We start from the raw sequence: 16,125 nt of genomic DNA, 5'->3' as shown, positions 1-16,125 counted from the left end.
AGCTCTTCTGGGATGATTAATTGGGAATTCGATGATGGGATGATTAATTGGGAATTCGATGGTGAGAGCCCCATGACCGAGCCCGGGGTGCACGGGGGGCCGTGGCACAGCCCAAACAGACCCCGTGAGACCCCAGGCAGGAGGGGATGGGAGGTCCTGGCTGTCCCCGCTGCAGAGGGACAGGGGAAGGGACAGGGGAAGGGACAGGTCTCTCCCAGGCCGCTGATAACAGAGAATCCCAGATAACGCCGAATCTCAGATAACAGCACAGCCCAGATAACAGCAAAGCCATCTCCGTGCAGGCGGGCACGGAGGGCGGGGAGCGGCGATAAGAGCACCTGGAGCAGGACAAAGGCCTCGACCAATAGCCCCCAATAAACCCGGCCACCTCCCAGGGACGCAGGGAGGGGCCAGCCAGCCCCGAGGGCAGCCCTGACCTTCTGGGAGCAGGACAAAGGAGCGGCACCGGAGCACCCGCACCCCCGCCCCGGGCGCAGGCGGCAGCGCTGAGGGGTCTGGGGGGTCCCTGTCTGCACCCCGGGTTTGGGGTCGAACCCTCCTTCCCCCTGCCCTGGGGTCCTGGCACAGAGCAGACACGGCAGTGGAGTAAATATATATTATATTTGAAAAGAATCTGGTTTAATTCCTCGGAGAAGCCCTTTGCAGTCAGTGCACAAGCGGTGCCAGCCCCTCTCGGTTCCCAAGTGCTCAAGCGACCCCGCCCCGATGTCCCCCGGGTGTCCCCCAGGCTGAGAACTCCCCCAGCTCATCGCACACAGCCACAAAGGGGTGAAGATGGGCGGCGGCAGCGCATCCCCCCCAGATCCCATCCATCCCCAGCCCGGTGGGGTTGGACAGCCCCGGGGTGACCCCGCCGGGGCTCAGGAGCGGGGGGACACGGGGGGGGACACGGGCCGGGGCACGGGCGCCCCCGGGGGGCCCTGGTAGCGCAGGCGGGCGTGTTTCTCGCAGAACAGCTCGTCCCCCACCCAGAAGTGGCCGCGCATCTTCAGGCTGAGGCCGCAGTCGGCGCAGGTGTAGCAGGACGGGTGCCGGTAGCGGCCGTCCTGGATCCGCACCGCCTGTGTCCTGCGGGGGTGGGGACAGGCGGTCAGCAGAGCCACCCCGTGTGTCCCCAGGGTCCCCTCCCAGCCGGGGTCAGCCCCATCCTGGCCCTGGAGCGATGGCAGGGACGGATCCTGCCCTGGGACCACTCACAGCCCAGGACAGCCCCATTTTCACCTTAAAGGAGCAATGGTAGGGATGGATCCTGCCCTGGGACCACTCACACCCCAGGACAGCCCCATTTTCACACTAAAGGAGCAATGGTAGGGATGGATCCTGCTTTGGGACCACCCTGGCCCCACTCACAGCCCAGGACAGCCCCATTTTCACACTAAAGGAACAATGGTAGGGATGGATCCTGCCCTGGAACCACCCTGACCCCACTCATACCCCGGGACCGCCCCCATTTTCACCCTAAAGGAACAATGGTCGGGATGGATCCTGCCGTGGGACCACTCACACCCCAGGACAGCCCCATTTTCACCCTAAAGGAACAATGGTAGGGATGGATCCTGCCGTGGGACCACTCACACCCCAGGATAGCCCCATTTTCACTCTGAAGGAGCAATGGTCGGGATGGATTCTGCCCTGGGACCACCCTGACCCCACTCACACCCCCATTTTCACCCTACAGGAGCAATGGCAGGGATGGATTCTGCCCTGAGACCACTCACACCCCGGGACTGCCCCCATTTTCACCCTAAAGGAGCAATGGCAGGGATGGATCCTGCTTTGGGACCACTCACAGCCCAGGACAGCCCCATTTTCACCCTGAAGGAGCAATGGCAGGGATGGATCCTGCTTTGGGACCACTCACACCCCGGGACCGCCCCCATTTTCACCCTGAAGGAGCAATGGCAGGGATGGATCCTGCCCTGGGCCCCCAGCCCCATTCCCACCCCACAATCCGCCCCATTTTATCCCCTCCGGCGGTGACAGCAGGGGAGGATCCCGCCCCAGCCACACCCCGGATTATTTTATCCCTGCCGGGAGCAATGTCAGGCACGGATCCTGCCCCGCGCCTGAGAGCAGCCCCTTTCTGCCTTTGCTTAGCAGGGACAGACCCAGCCCCGGGACCCCCCGAGCCCCCAGCCCCACTCACGCGATGCTGCTCCCGCACTTCTCACAGACGTGCAGCTTCTGCACCCCGGCCACGGGCCTGCGGGCCCCGGCCGAGAGGCGGCTGGGGAAGGGCCCTGCGGGACCTCCTGAGGGGACACGAGGCCATCAGAGCCCTGCCACCCCCGTGCCAGGCCTGCCCCCGCCCTCCGTGCCCCCCTCACCTCCTTCCTCATCCTCCAGCGCCTCCTGGAGCAGGCGGAAGGTGCTGGATTGCCGCGGGGCCGCCCGCAGCTCCCGGTTCTCCTGCAGCATCTTGTAAACCTCCGAGTCCTCCTCCAAGCGCCTCATGGCCGGCTCCGAGCCCTGGCTGGGGGGGCGCGGCCCGAGGGGAGATTTTGGGGGGGTTCCCAGCGCTCGGATTCCGGGATCCACCCCGGCTGCACCCCACAGCCCGTCCGCCACCTGCTCCCTCCACCCCGGGAGCTGCCCCAGCCTGCCCGGCCCTCCCACGGCCCCACCTGCCTGCAGGTGAGTTAACCCTTTCCACGGGCACCCACGGGTGACGAACCCGCGTGGGGACACGGGGCTGGGGGCTGCCCTGCCGCGGGGTCCCCCCAAAGAGCCCCCGGCCCGCTCCGTACCTGAGGCAGGTGCTGGCGCAGGGGGACGAGAGGCGCCTCCCCCTGGGGGCTGCCCAGGGGGTTTGGGGGGCTCCGAGCTCCGGTGAGGGTGGCCGGGGTGGGGGAGGCAGGACGGGCCCCTGGGAGCTGCTCTGGCGGCTCAGGCGTCGCTCCTGGCAGGGGGAGGAGGGAGGGATGTCCTGGGGGGCACAGAGCCTCCCTGACCCCCCGGGCACCCCGAGGACACCCGGACAGCCCCAGGGGCTTTCCCCAAGCCCAGATCTCCACAGGGATGCCCCGTGGGGCTGCTGCTTCTCCTTCCCACCCAGGACGGGGCCGGTGGGACCCCCCAGAGGAGCCAGGGCAGCGCCCCCACCCCATAACCCAGCGCCTGCGCCCGTCCCCTCCCTTCATCTGCTCCTGCTTAGCGGGGCCGGGAAGCGGAGCCCTCCCCGGCTAAGTGGAAGCCGATGTTCCCGATGTTCGTTCCCGATGTTCGTTCCCGATGTTCGTTCCCGACGTTCGTTCCCGATGTTCCCGGGAGCAGCTGCCACGCAGATGGGAACGAATCCCCGCGGGACCCCGGGGTGGGCACCGGGCACGGGGACCCCCTGGCCGCACCCGTGGGGAGGGAGAAGGGGCAGCGCCGAGGCTTTGTGGGGTCACGAAGGATGAGCTAAAATTAGGCACGGGAGGAGCCGGGCCTTGGCCTCATCCCTGGCGGCTTCCAGAGCCAGGATGCGAGGAAGAGTGGGATGGATCCAAGGGCAGCCATCCCCTCACCACCCCTGGAGCACAGCGGCTTGGGTGGGGGCTCGGGCACGGCACCCTCATGGCCACAACCCTGAGGACCCTCCGGGGCAGGGATGGACCCTGTGGGACAGGGAGGGACCCTTCGGAGGCGGCAGCAAAGCAAACCAGGAGCTGGGGAGGAAGGAGGGAGCGGGCGGCCGGAGGAGCCAAGGGGCGGCCGGGGCTGCGGCCAAAGGCAGCTGGGAAGGGCCGCGCTCGGGGCCGCGGCGCTTCCCAATTTGGGCTTGAAAAACAAGAAAAAGAGAAAGCGGGGAGGGAGGAAAGGAGGGAGACGCCAAGCCCGGAGCCAGCGGCTGCCCGCAGGGAGGATGGGGCGGCCGCGGGCATCCTGGCACTGAGCTCGGGGCTGGAGGAGGCATCCAGACACCCCCCGGGCGTCTCGCTCCCACTCCCGGCGCATCCCGATCCCACTCCCGGGGTGTCCCACGGCGGCCGGGGCGCTCTGGGCCGCGGGTCCCTGCCCGGCCAACACCCCAGTGCCCCGGGCTGGCGGCAGCGGGGCTGCGCCTTCCCAAACTGGTTTGGCCTCCCCGGGCTGGCGCCGCTGCCAAGAGGAGCAAAACATCCCTGGGCAGGTGCGGCGGTGCCCGCGGGGCCGGGGGCGCTGCCAGCGCGGCGGGGAGGGGACACCCGTGACAGCCACCGCAGACGGGGACAGCGGGGACAGCGGGGCTGGGCAGGGACGGGGCCGTGGGGCGGCGGAGGGAGTGGTTTGGGGGCTCAGTGTGGGGCTGTTTTGGGGCTCAGGGGAGGGTGGTTTGGGGGCTCAAAATGAGGTGATCTGGGGGTTCAAGGGGGGAAGGTTCAGCATTGCAAAGGGGCAAGGTTTGGTGGTTCAAAGCAGGGAGGTTTGGGGGTTCAGAGCGGGATGGGTTTCGGGTTCAAAAGGTTTTGGAGCACAGATGCTCCCCCAGCATCTCTGCCTGACCCCAGCAGCCCCCACTCACCTGGCAGAGGCTGGGACAGGTGAGCTCCTGCTCCAAGGGCTGTGAGCTGGGGGAGAGAACGGAGCCATCAGGGGGGTCCCGGGCCCTCCCCAGCCCCCTCCTCACCCCCAGCCCCACACACAGCCCGGTGCAGCCTTACCTGGCACTGAGGGATGCCACGCTGGGGTCGAGGGTCCTCAGGGCACTTTGGCTCTCACTCGGCATCTGCAGCGTGTCCTGGGGAGGGGAGGGCGACACCAGCAGCTGCCACCAGCCCTGGCTGTGGGGCTGGAGTGTGCAGGGGCTGCCCGGGGCTCACCTGGAAACGCGTGGCCAACCCCTCCAGCGAGGCGTCCCCGTTGGTGTGGCTGGGATATGGCACCGGGGACCTGAGGGCCAAGGGAGAGCAGCAGCGTTTGGGATCTGCCCCAGGAGCCCCCAGCCGCTGTGCACAGCACGGTGACCCTTCCCTGCAGCCCCGGAGCCGCAGAGGCAGCAGCTGGGTCCCAACTGGGAGCAGTTGGCCGGGTAACGGCTGCCAGCGCTGCCAGGCCTCGTTAGCACCCGACTCCTTAATTAGAGAGCCGGGACAGGCTCCCGTGGGGATGGCACCGCCCCAGGAGTCACCAAGGGGGGGGAACAAGTGACACGCACGTGCTTGGGGACCCCCAGACACCGCTGGCACCCAGGGCTGCCCCGGCACCCACCTCTCCACCTCCAGCCGGAGCTGCCCCGGGCTCTGCTTGATCTTGTTCTGCGCCTCCACGTTGAGCATCTCAGCCGTGCTCTCCCCATTGATGGTGACAATGACATCCCCCGGCCGGAGGTCACCCGCGGCCGCCTTCCCGTGCTCCGTCACCTCCGCGGAGAAGGGGACATGGGACAGTGCCGGTGACCCCCCCGTGCAGTGCAGCATCCCCCGAACCCCGCCCTGCTGCCATGGGGTGTTCCCACCCTGTGGAATCGCCAGGGCCCTGCCAGAGCAGCACCAGCCCCTCTGCCAGGAGGGGACCACGGCCTTGGGAACAACACCCGGGAATTTGGCCCGGCCCAGCCCAGCCCAGGGGCCGCGGGAGCCCCCAAGTACGGCAAACAGGATCCACTCCCCGGGGCAGCCCCGAGCCCCGGCGCCTCTCCCCGGCCCGGGGGACACGGGGGGGGCCCTGCCCTTACCTTGGAGACGGTGATGGGCTTCCTGAAATCTCTGCCCCCGGAGATGCGGAAGCCCCACGGGGCCGGGCCGGGCAGTGTCACTGTCACTGTCACCGGCATGGCAGCGGCGGCTCTGGGCGGGCAGGAGCGAGGTGTCAGCGATCCCGGGAGCCGAGAGGATGAGGCAGAGGGGACCCCCCCTCCTCCTACCCACAGACCGCACAAGGAGGGCCTCCCTGTCCCCGCTGCACCCCGAGGGTCCCCAGCGCCCGCAGCGTTTTCCTTCCGGGGAGGGGACCCAGGTTCTCGCAGGGTGTCAGCAGCCACCGCCTCTTCCTCTTGTCCCCCAGGGCTGGCGGCTTCCTCCCCGGGGGTCCCAGGCACCCGGCGGTGCAGCTGAGACAGCCAAGGTCGTTCCCAGGAGCTGGAGCAAGGCAGGAAATTGGTGAAGCCTTGGCAGCAAGGCCGGCGCTGTGGCCTGGCAGAGCCGAGCCAGTGGGGTTTGGAGGGGAGGATGTGGCAGCGAGGGACGGGTTCTGCTGCACCACAGCAGCGCCCGACACCCAGCGAGGACCAGCAGCCCCAGTCCTTCATCCTGCAGCAAATCCACAGCGGTGAAGGACGCTGAGGATCCCCCGGGGGTGGCACAGGGTCCCCGTGGCACCCCGGTGAGCGGCGCAGCCCTGGGCTCCGATGGGATGGGTGGGAATGGGCAGCTGCACCCCCTAAATCCACACCAGACCCCATCCCACCCATCCCGGCACAGCCTGGGGGAGCTGGGCAGCCCATCTGGAACCGGGCACCCCGGCCGGCACCGGGCACCCCGGCCGCAGCCGCCGGGAATGTTAAAAATCCCAAGAGCACAAAGAGGGGCTTGAGAGGCTGCCCGGAAGAATTTCCTGGGCTGGGCTTCCAGCGCCGGGAGGAAACCCCAAACCCCAAACCCCCTCCCCATGCTCAGCCCCGCTCAGCGTCCCTGGGCAGCCCGGGGACCCCCACAGGCAGCTGGGCACCCACCCCAGACCCCCGACAGCCCCGAACCTCTTCTGTGGACCCTGCACCCCTTCTTTAGACACTGCACCCCACCTCTCCCTTATGCTCCTCTTCTCCCTGCACCCCTTCTCCAGTCCCTGCACCCCTTCTCCAGTCCCTGCACCTCCCCTTCGTGTCCTGCACCCCTTCTCCATCCCTGTCCCCAGCTCTGTCCGTGCTCCCCCTCTCCACCCCCTGCTCCCCTCCTCGGCCCCCCGCTCCCCACCTGTGTCCCCGCTCCCTCGGGCTCTGTCCCCGCCGCACAGCGATGTCTTTGTGCCCGCGGTGTCTGGCGGCGCCGCCTGGCACCCGCGGGGCGAGCGGCGGGGACGGGCGATGCCAGGAGGCGCGGGGACCTGGGGACACGGGGACTTGGCACTCGCGAGGATCCGGGGACTCGGGGACACAGTGGGGACTCGGGGACACAGTGGCGGGACCTGCCCGCACATCCCTCCCCACCCCCGGCATCGGGACCCCCGAGGGACGGACGGACGGACGGACGGACACCCCCCGCGCCCCCGCGTACTCACCGGGGCGGCCGAGCCGGGCGGCCCCGCGGGGCTGCGGAGCCGAGCGCGGCCCCGGGACGGCGCCGCCTCCTCGGGAGGAGCCGGGCCGGGCCGGGCCGGGCTGCGGGCACGGCCCCCCCCGACGGGGCGCACGGCGGCGGCTGGGCCCGCCCCGGGACCGCCCGTGGGCGTGGGGGGATCCCCGCGGCCCCACGCAGCGGCCCCGCCGCTCCCCGCCCACGGCTCCCGTGGGACGGGTCCCGGGAGCGGCTCCTCCCCAATCCCGGAACTCTCAGAGTCGGGCTGAGCTGAGCTTTAATGACGGAAAAGAAGCGAAGGCGACTCCCGGACACGGGCCCACATCGCGGGCACGGCCGTCATGGTCAGGCCCGGCACCGGGCAGAGCCCCGGGGCGACCCCCGGGCGGTGGCACCGGGCAGCGGCGAGGAGGGGGCGGGTTAAGGCACTGGGGCGGGGGAGACACCCCGCGCTGGGGGGATTCGTCCCTGTTAGAAGCAGCCCCATAGGGGCGGGAGGGAGCTGGAGGCGCTTCATCCCCGTGGGGGGACACGGCGGGGACACGGCGGGACAGGGGGAAGCCCCCGGGGTCCCCACGGCCGCGGGTCACACCGGCGCCACGTAATTCCCGGGGAAAGTGCCGAATTTCTGCGTCCTCCTGGACACTCCTGCGGGTATAAAGACGCGGAGAGGTGGCGAGGGGTGAGGGTGGCACCTTGTCCCCATCCCTGTCCCCAAAGCGGCGGCCACGCACCCACGAACCAGCCGTCGTCGCACTGCTGCATGACATCCACCCTGTCCCCTTCCAGCAGCTCCAGCTCGTCGGCGTTTTGGGGCCGGTACTGGTAGAGCGCCCGGTACCTGCGAGACAAAGCGTGGGCAGAGCCCACCCCACCCACGGGGGGTCCCTCGTGGGGACACCGCACCCGGCCCTGCTTACGGAGTCCACCGGATCTCGGAGCCGTTGTAGGACGGGGCAGGCTCGGGCCGGGCGCTGCTTTGCGCCGCCGGGGTCGGGCGCTGTGGGGGCAAACGGGGGGTTCAGGGTGGCACCCGCAGCCCCAGCGGTGCCGGGGCACGGTGCCAGGGCGGGGGGCACTCACCTGCTCGGGGCTCCAGGCAGGGTGTGGGGGGCTGGCAGAGGCCACCAAGGGGCTGGGGGTGCCAGCGTGGGGCAGCTTTGGGGAGGGGGGGAAGGTGGCACCGAGGTGGCGCGGGGAGGACGGGCGCCCGCCCGACACCCCGGGACCCCGCTTGGCTTCCCGGGGGGATCCCGCGGGAGCCTGGGGGATGCGGGGGCCGGGCGAGCGCTGCAGGGACGGGGATCCGGCCGCGGGCCGTGGGCTGGCGGGGCCGGGAGACGAGGGGATGTCCTCGGCGCTGGTTTTGACCCGCGGCTCCTTCAGCACCTGCACGTAGGTGGCGGGGAAGATGCCCTGGCGGCTGGTGCCCGAGATCCGCCCCTCGTACCAGTTCTCGTTCACCCTCCGCACCAGGCAGATCCGCTCGCCCTGCCGCGGGAGCAGAGGGCGGGTCAGCACGGAACGGCCCGGGATAGCCCGGGATGGCCCAGGATGGCACAGCACGGAACAGCCCGGGATGGCCCGGGATGGCCCAGCACGGAGCCGCGGTACCTTGCGAAAGGAGAGCTCCACGTGCAGATCCCCTCGGAAGTTGTAGAGCGCCAGTGCCTCGCCGTATTCCAGCACCTGGAGCGTGGGAGCCTTGATGGGCTTGGGCACCTCCGTGGGGGGCAGGATCTGGGTGGGACACGCGGGTGAGGGGCAGCGCCAGCGCCCCCCGGCCCCGCTGCCCCCTCATGGCCCGGGCTCACCTCCACGTAGTTGGAGGGGAAGATGCCCACGCGGCCGTGGTGCTCCCCCTCCAGCCAGTTCCTGTCCACCTCCTTATGGATGTAGACGATGTCCCCCTTCTGCAGCGTCAGCTCCCTGCAAGGGACACTGTCACACCTGCCCGCGGGCACAGACCCGTCCCCGGCTCGGCTGGCAGGGCCACCCCACGTGCCAGGGCTCCCCGAGTCCCCATCTGTCATCGTGGGACCCCAGGGGTGACCCCGGCGCTTACTTGGGAGACTCAGCTTGGAAGTTGAACTTGAGGCGAGCAGCTTTCATCTGGGGAGGGAGAGGAGGGGTTACAGGGAGACGCCCCCAGTGCAGCCACCCCCAATCCCACATGGCACGGGACCATCCCAGCCTCACCTTCTTCTCCTCCCTCTTGACGGCCTCCACGGGCTCCCCCAGGTCCGACAAGCTGGGGAGGGTCCCTGGCCTGAGGGTGTCTGTGAAGAGCGGGGTGTCACCAGCCAGGGTGCTTGGGGTGCCCCACGGCAGGGCCTGGGGGGCTCAGGGGGCTCAAGGGGGACTCACCTCTGCCAGGGCTCCGGTCACTGGCCAGCCCCAGCCCAGCCCGCTCCATGCTGGGGGTGGCAGGTGAGTGGTGGCTGGCAGGGGGGCTCCACAGCCGCTGGGGTGACAGGGGGCTCCTGAGGGGGGACAGTGGCTCAGGGCAGGGCCATGAGCCCCCCCTGCTCTGACCCTGCTGCCCCCCGTGTCCCGCAGAGCAGGACATTGGGGTCCTGTGCATTGCACGGACCAGGAGCCCTGGGTCTCATGGACCAGGACATCAGGGACCCTCAGGATACTCCTGTATCCCATGGACCAAGACCCCTGGGTTCCACAGACCGGGAATTCAGGGTCCTCCAGGACCAGGATGCCTGAATTCCATCAACCAGGATATTGGGGTCCCCCAGAACCAGGACCCCGGGATCCCGCGGCCCAAAACCAGCGGGTACCCAATGTGAGGGCGCTGGGGTTCCCCAGACCCAGGACCCCCAGCTCTGCTCTCTCCAGCCCTCCCGGGGCTCCTCCCGGAGGCAGCCAAGCGGGACCGGTCCGAAGTTTTCCGGCAGCGCGGCCCCGCTGCCGCCGAGCAGGAAGCGCCGGGGAGGGCTAATGAATAACCCCGCTCCGGGGGGCACTTAAAGAGCCCAAATGCGCCCCCCAAGCCGGAGGAGGGGTTGGGGAGGGGGGGAGCCCCCGCTCGGTGCGCCCCTGGGGGTTACGGTGGCTCCTACAAGAGGAGGTGCTCGTTGGTTTGTTGGTTTGTTTGTTTGTTTGTTTGTTTTCCTGCTGCTGCCGGGGCACAGAGGGGTCTGTGGGGACACCCCGGCGTGCCCACCCCATCCCGGGGTGCCCACCCCATCCCGGGGTGCTCCGGCACAGCTGTCCCCTCCCTGTGCCCGTGGGACACAGCGGTGGCAATCCGAGCGCCGTCACCTCCCCTGGGACGGAGCCAAAGGCCGGGACACGGCGTCCCCGCTCCGGGGACGGGGGAAAGGCTCAGCCCCGCTCCGGCCCCGTCCCACCCTGCGGGCAGCCGGCCCGGCGCCGCTCCCACCCGTGCCGGGCTCTGGGGGACCGGGGGGGCTCTGGGGGGTCCCGAGGGGATGCCGGGGGCTCCCCCCCCGCGGGGCGCCGCAGGGACAGCCCCCCCGCCACCCCCGGAGCGGGGTCCCGTCCCTCGCCTCGAGCGGGGTCCGGGCAGGGGGATTTGGGGGTGCCGGGGGCGGGAGCGGCCGCGGAACTCACCGAGCAGCCGGGGAGGCCGGAGCAGGGGAGCGAGCGGTGGGAGCAGCCGCCGGGCTCTGCCGGGAGGAGCGGGAGGGGGTGGGAGAGAAAAATTAATCATCCAGGAGGCCGAGTCTCGGCGGGAAGCGAAGGAGTCCAGCTCGGCTGCGCCAATAAACCGCCGGACGGACGGACGGACGGGCGGGCTGGGTCCTAAAGCCCCACAGCCACGGCTCCGGGCTGCTGAGCAGCCGTGCGTGGGTCCAGATGTGCGTGGAGCCAGCCAGGCAGGCACCGGGCTGTGCACACATCCAGATGTGCATGCAGCTCGCTGTGCATTCACCCCGGCCGTGCAGGCATCCAGATGTGCAGGGCTCCAGCCCTGCACAGATCCATTCATCCATCCAGTTGTGCACACATCCAGTTATTCACACATCCAGCTGTGCACACATCCAGTTATTCATACATGCAGTTATTCACACATCCAGCTGTGCACACATCCAGTTATTCGCACATCCAGTTGTGCACACATCCAGTTGTGCACACATCCAGCTGTGCACACATCCAGTTATTCGCACATCCAGCTGTGCACACATCCAGTTATTCGCACATCCAGTTGTGCACACATCCAGTTGTGCACACATCCAGCTGTGCACACATCCAGTTATTCGCACATCCAGTTGTGCACACATCCAGTTGTGCACACATCCAGCTGTGCACACATCCAGTTATTCATGCATCCAGCTGTTCACACATCCAGTTGTGCACAGATCCAGTTGTGCACACAACCAGTTATTCACACATCCAGCTGTGCACACATCCAGCCGTGCATGCACCCATCTGAGCATTAATCCAGATGTGCATCCCACCACGTGCATGTCCAAGCCCTGCACAAAGGCTGAGCCCACAGCTGGGTGTGTCCACAGCTGGATGTGCCCACAGCTGGATGTGCCCACAGCTGGGTGTGCCCACAGCGGGATGTGCCCACAGCTGGATGTGCCCACAGCTGGATGTGCCCTGGGGGGACCGAGGGGCAGCAGGGGGGCCCGGGGGTACCTGGCGCGGGGTCCGCCGCGTCTCCATGTCCCTCATGTCCTTGTCCAGCTCCTCGCTGAGCTGCTCCAGCTCCTGCTCCAGCAGCACCTGCCGGGGGAGTTCGGGGCTGTGGCGGGCCAGGCTGGCACTGCCCGCGGGCACCGGGACCCCGCTGCCACCCCCAGCGCCTCACCTCGATGGACTGAGCCCGCTTCGGCCGCGCTGCTGCCGGGCTCTGAAAGGGCAGGGGGCGGTCAGGGGTGTGCCCACCTCGGGCCCACCCCTCCCCGAGTGCCAGGCCTGCCTACCTGCTCCCGCGGAGAGAACTCCCCTGGTTCGTAGTCAAAAATGCTGCCGGGCTCGGCGGTGGCACCGGGGGCGCCCCAGCGGCTCCTGTGGAGGACGGGGGGGGTTCAGCCAGCGCAGCCCCCACCCCGTGGGCACCCCCGTCCCTGTGCCAGGCTCACCAGTCCATCCCGTTGGGCATTCCGGGGGGCTCAGCCGGGGCCGAGCCCCTCCTCCGCGGCTTGGGGGGCGATGGAGGCGCCGTGGTGGGGCAGGAATGGGTGTCCCAGTCGGGCTCTGAGGATGGGGGAGGTGAGCGGCTGCCGAGCCCTGCCCGCTCCGTGCCGCACCCGCACGCCCGGGCTCACCTGGCAGCTTGCGGTGGATCTGCCGGAACATGCTGCGGTACCAGTCCCGGGGGCTGTCCACGCTCTGGGGGGACACGTTGGGGTGACGAGGGGGTGACAGCGGGGTGACACCCCTGCCCTGCGCCCCCACTCACCGAGCGTGAGGCCAGGGGCATCCCCGTCTCGTCCACGGGCCCGATGCCATCGTACTTCACCCAGCGCCTCTCCCGCCGCTTGCTGTCCTTGGTCCAGGTCGCCGACCAGCCCGGGGGCCGCGAGCAGGCAGGGGCGGCCCTGGGGCTGGGGCTGGGCTGGGCGGGCACCTGGGGGCTGGGGGCTTTGGTCTCCTTGGCTGGCCAGGTCTGGTACCACTCATTCACTGCAGACAAGGTGGGCATGGCTCAGGTGGGCACGGCCCGGAGGGTGTCCCCAGGATGCTCAGGGCTCTCTGTACCTGAGCTCTTGGGAGCTCCCTGGCTGTTCTGGGCGGTGCCGCGGCTCTCCGGCTCATGGAAGTGGAAGTTGAGGGTGTTGGAGCCGCGGTGGCGGATGACGGGCACCTGTGGCACAGGGAGGGGCTGGCACAAAGGGTGCAGAGCCCCCGGATCCCCCAGCATGTGCCAGCCCCACTCACCCGTGTCACCGTGTGCTGCGGGGACACCTGCAGAGCTGGGAGGAGGTGGGGAACGTCCTCCACACCCAGGGCCGGGCTGGCATCGGGGGGCAGGAGCCGGCCCGCCATGGCCGGAGGAGGGGGATGATGCTCCGGAGCTGCCCGTGCCCTGTGGGAAAAGCAGCTGTGCTCATGCTGTCCCCGCTTTCTGGGCATTCCCAGCTTTGCCAGAGCGACGGAGGCTCGGAGAAGCCCCAGCCCCACCGCGGGGAGCGTCCCCTGTTATTCAGAGGCACAGAGGGCACCGTGTGCGGTGACAACCGCGGTGGCAGCGTCCCCGGCTCAGGGGAAGGGGCTGTTCCTGTTCAGAACCAGCCCTGGCACGGGTGCCCAGCTCCTTACCCATGCTGATCCAGACCACCCGCCCCTCGCCCTGCCCCGGCTCCGCAGGGATGGATCCTGCCCGCCGTGAGAACACGCCCGGGGCGGCTCGGGGCGATGGCAGCGCCGCCTTCCCATGCCCGGCATCCCGGCGCGCTGCCCTCCCGCCCGGGCACGTGGCGGCAGCAGCGTCGCCCGCCCGGGAGCGCTGCCAGGGCCGGGAACACGACAGGGCAGAAATATTTCCCCGCCCTGCAGCGCAAACAGGGAGGGAGAGGGGACGGAGGGACGAGGAGCCGAGCTGTGACTCACCGAGAACCGGCCGGGGGGCGGCTGGGGGGGCCGGGACCCCCGGAGCCTCTCCCGACACCGGGATGGCCCCGGGGCCTTTGGGGGACACCCGTGCCCTGGCTCGTCCCTCTCACGTCTCCGTGCCCAGCCCGGCACCGGCGCTCGCAGGTGCCAGATCCCGCCTCAAACGGGGCGTCCTGGGCCGCTGCCGGGGGTCCCAGCCCGACACGGTGCCCTCTGTGTGTGTGGGACCCCCAAATCGGGACCCCCTGTTTCCCACACCGCTGCAGGCTCGGCAGCTCCAAGGTTGTAATTAACGTTAATCACCCCCGTGGGGAAACTGAGACCAGGGAAGGAGGTGCCCCGGGACACAGAAAATGGGGTGCAGGCTCCCATCCCCCCAGGGCACCCCAAAAACCTCCACGCCATTCCCAGCGCAGCCCCACACGGGGCTCGGCCCCATCCTTCTCCTCCTTTGGAGTGTCCCCCAAAACCTGTCCCCGGGGGTCCCCTCGGGGCCCCCCCAGCCAGCTCTTACCTCCTGGGCGGTGCCAGCGGGGCCTCCCCGGGAAGCGCCGGGGTTTTGGGGAGCCCCGGGGCGAGCGGGACGGAGCCGCGAGCGGCGCGGAAGAAAAATCCACGGCACGAACTTTGCCGGGAGAGGGAGCGGGGGGGCCCTCAGCGCATGGGGGGGGCTGGCGGGGAGAGCCCCCCAAGAGCATCCCCCGGGAGCCCCGGGAGGCTCCGTCCTGGCCGGCGCTGGGTCCCCGTGTGCCCCGGCCCCCCCATCCCCGGGGTGCGCTGCCCCCCCAGCGCTCCCCGCTCTGGAGCGGGGCCGGCCCATTCAGAGTTTCCAGTGACATTTCCAGGGATGGGATCCAGGGAATGGAGCCAAGGGGTTGAACTCATCCCACGCCCCGCGCACGCGTTCCCGCACACCCGGGCCCCGCTTACGAAACGGGGCGAGCCCGGCGCCGCCGGCCCCCGGCGCGATGGAGACGGGGACTCGGGGGGGGGTGCGGGAAAGGATGGGGAGGGAATTCCGGGAGGAGGTGGGGACTGAGGGGAGGAGTGGGGTCTGTGCTCCTGTGCCCCTCCGAGCGCCGGGATGGGGGCACGGGGAGAGCAGAGCCCCCATCCCCACCGCTGCCCACCTTCCCACGGGTGACCCTCCATGTCCTCCATCCCCTCCATCCTCTCCATGTCCTCCATCCCCTCCATCCCTCCATGTCCTCCATCCCCTCCATGTCCTCCATCCCTTCCATCCCCTCCATCCCCTCCATCATCTCCTGCATTCCTCCATCCCTTCAATCTCTCCATCCCCAGGGATTTGGGCACTGGGGACCCCCATGTAAGCCCCCAGTGCTCTGCCTGTGTCCCACCTCACCCCCTCCGGCGTCATCAGTTCCCCATCCGGTGGAGAAGGGGATTTAGGGGGATTTTTGGAAGTGGGTGAAGAGGGAAATGCTGAGAGGTGAGGGCTGAAGTGGGGAGTGGGATCTGTGCTCCTGTGCCCACCCAAGCCCTGGTGTGGGGCACAGTCAGAGCAGAGCCCCCATCCCCACTGCACCCCTCCATCCCCTCCATCCGCCCATCCCTGAGGAATCCGGGCAGGGTCCCCCCGAGATCACCCCCATGCCTCGCTTTGCGGGTGCCCCGTGTCCCCCCTCGCACCCTCGGGCAGCGCCCGCACCCACCACTCACCCGCCGGCCGCTTCCTGCTCCCCTAAACTGCTGACACCCCCAAAACGGGGCTGCCCCAGCCCTTCCTCATCCCGTGAGTTCCCACGTGAGCTCCCGGGGGACGGTGGCTTCGCTGCCACCCCTCGGTCCCCACCAAGCCACCGCCCCCTGCTGCTGGAGACGATGGCAGGAGCCCCGGTGGCTGCGATCCTGCGCCCGGGGGACACCGGGGACAGGGGACAGAGGGGACAGAGGGGACAGAGGGGACAGGGTGTCCTTGCCCCCGCCCCAATGCCGTGGGAATGAGGCAGCTCCTTGGTGCCAGCTGGGGACACCGTGGCGAGGACACAGGAGCTGATCCTGCTGGAGGATCCCGGGGTGACCGGGGCAGGGATGGCAGCGGGGCCGGGGAGGGTTAAACCCAGCGAGGGGACACCCCCGAGCCCATCCCTGCTGCCAAGGGGTGCCCATCCCCTCCGGGTGCCCTCCAGCCCACCCAGTGACACCTCTCGAGGTCACAGCAGCCGCTGGCGATGCGAGGAGCAGCCCCCTTGCCCCCAGCCCCCCTCGGGGTGCCGACACCCCCTGCCCAAAGCCCCGCTCACCTCCCGCTCCGCACGCAGCGTCCCCGTGCCCGGCCAGGAGCCTCCAGCGCCGGCCCTGCCTCGGTCCCTCCCTCCCCGCGGCTCCCAGCACCAGCCTCCGC

At 69.4% G+C, this 16,125-nt stretch overlaps 2 protein-coding genes across 4 annotated transcripts; both read right to left on the bottom strand.

Annotated features, from left to right (window-relative positions):
* Nucleotides 1–602: 602 nt before the first annotated feature.
* PDLIM2 (PDZ and LIM domain 2) lies at nucleotides 603–7,194 on the bottom strand. 3 transcript variants are annotated; one of them, XM_071454710.1, is made up of 9 exons: nucleotides 5,660–6,628; nucleotides 5,194–5,345; nucleotides 4,806–4,875; nucleotides 4,647–4,723; nucleotides 4,508–4,553; nucleotides 2,769–2,920; nucleotides 2,349–2,494; nucleotides 2,168–2,273; nucleotides 603–1,089 (listed from the first exon to the last, which is right to left on the bottom strand). In XM_071454710.1, the coding sequence occupies exons 1-9, from the start codon at nucleotides 6,425–6,427 to the stop codon at nucleotides 882–884; spliced, it is 1,725 nt and encodes a 574-aa protein (XP_071310811.1). In that variant the 5' UTR covers nucleotides 6,428–6,628; the 3' UTR covers nucleotides 603–881. The 3 variants fall into 3 exon arrangements, with proteins under 3 accessions (XP_071310811.1, XP_071310812.1, XP_071310809.1); XM_071454711.1 differs by lacking the exons at nucleotides 603–1,089; nucleotides 2,168–2,273; nucleotides 2,349–2,494; nucleotides 2,769–2,920 and adding exons at nucleotides 3,028–4,104; nucleotides 6,897–7,194 and having other exon boundaries at nucleotides 5,660–6,062; XM_071454708.1 differs by lacking the exons at nucleotides 603–1,089; nucleotides 2,168–2,273; nucleotides 2,349–2,494; nucleotides 2,769–2,920 and adding an exon at nucleotides 3,028–4,104 and having other exon boundaries at nucleotides 5,660–6,663.
* A 283-nt stretch (nucleotides 7,195–7,477) lies between these two features.
* Nucleotides 7,478–15,314, bottom strand: SORBS3 (sorbin and SH3 domain containing 3). The gene is given in 21 exon segments (XM_071454718.1): nucleotides 7,478–7,865; nucleotides 7,952–8,058; nucleotides 8,138–8,217; nucleotides 8,301–8,708; nucleotides 8,832–8,957; nucleotides 9,032–9,146; nucleotides 9,283–9,329; nucleotides 9,417–9,496; nucleotides 9,585–9,700; nucleotides 10,806–10,861; nucleotides 11,841–11,927; nucleotides 12,013–12,054; nucleotides 12,128–12,212; nucleotides 12,287–12,401; nucleotides 12,473–12,536; nucleotides 12,607–12,830; nucleotides 12,906–13,011; nucleotides 13,086–13,222; nucleotides 14,275–14,424; nucleotides 14,427–14,526; nucleotides 14,529–15,314. Coding segments are annotated over 21 exon segments (2,835 nt in total). The 5' UTR covers nucleotides 15,057–15,314; the 3' UTR covers nucleotides 7,478–7,803.
* Between the last annotated feature and the right edge of the window lie 811 nt (nucleotides 15,315–16,125).

This window comes from Agelaius tricolor, unplaced genomic scaffold, assembly GCF_023055355.1.
Source record: "Agelaius tricolor isolate 1412-34295 unplaced genomic scaffold, bAgeTri1.0.p SCAF_41, whole genome shotgun sequence".
Classification (NCBI taxonomy): domain Eukaryota; kingdom Metazoa; phylum Chordata; class Aves; order Passeriformes; family Icteridae; genus Agelaius; species Agelaius tricolor.
This window is presented reverse-complemented; position numbering and strand designations above follow the sequence as displayed.

Coding starts and splice junctions, on each gene's coding strand:
- PDLIM2 (XM_071454708.1), bottom strand. CDS start 6,427: ATGGGCTGCCCAGCTCCCCCAGGCTGTGCCGGGATGGGTGGGATGGGG. Junction 5,346..5,659: donor AGCCCATCACCGTCTCCAAG/GTAAGGGCAGGG, acceptor TTCTCCGCGGAG/GTGACGGAGCACGGGAAGGC. Junction 4,876..5,193: donor CTCCGGCTGGAGGTGGAGAG/GTGGGTGCCGGG, acceptor CTTGGCCCTCAG/GTCCCCGGTGCCATATCCCA.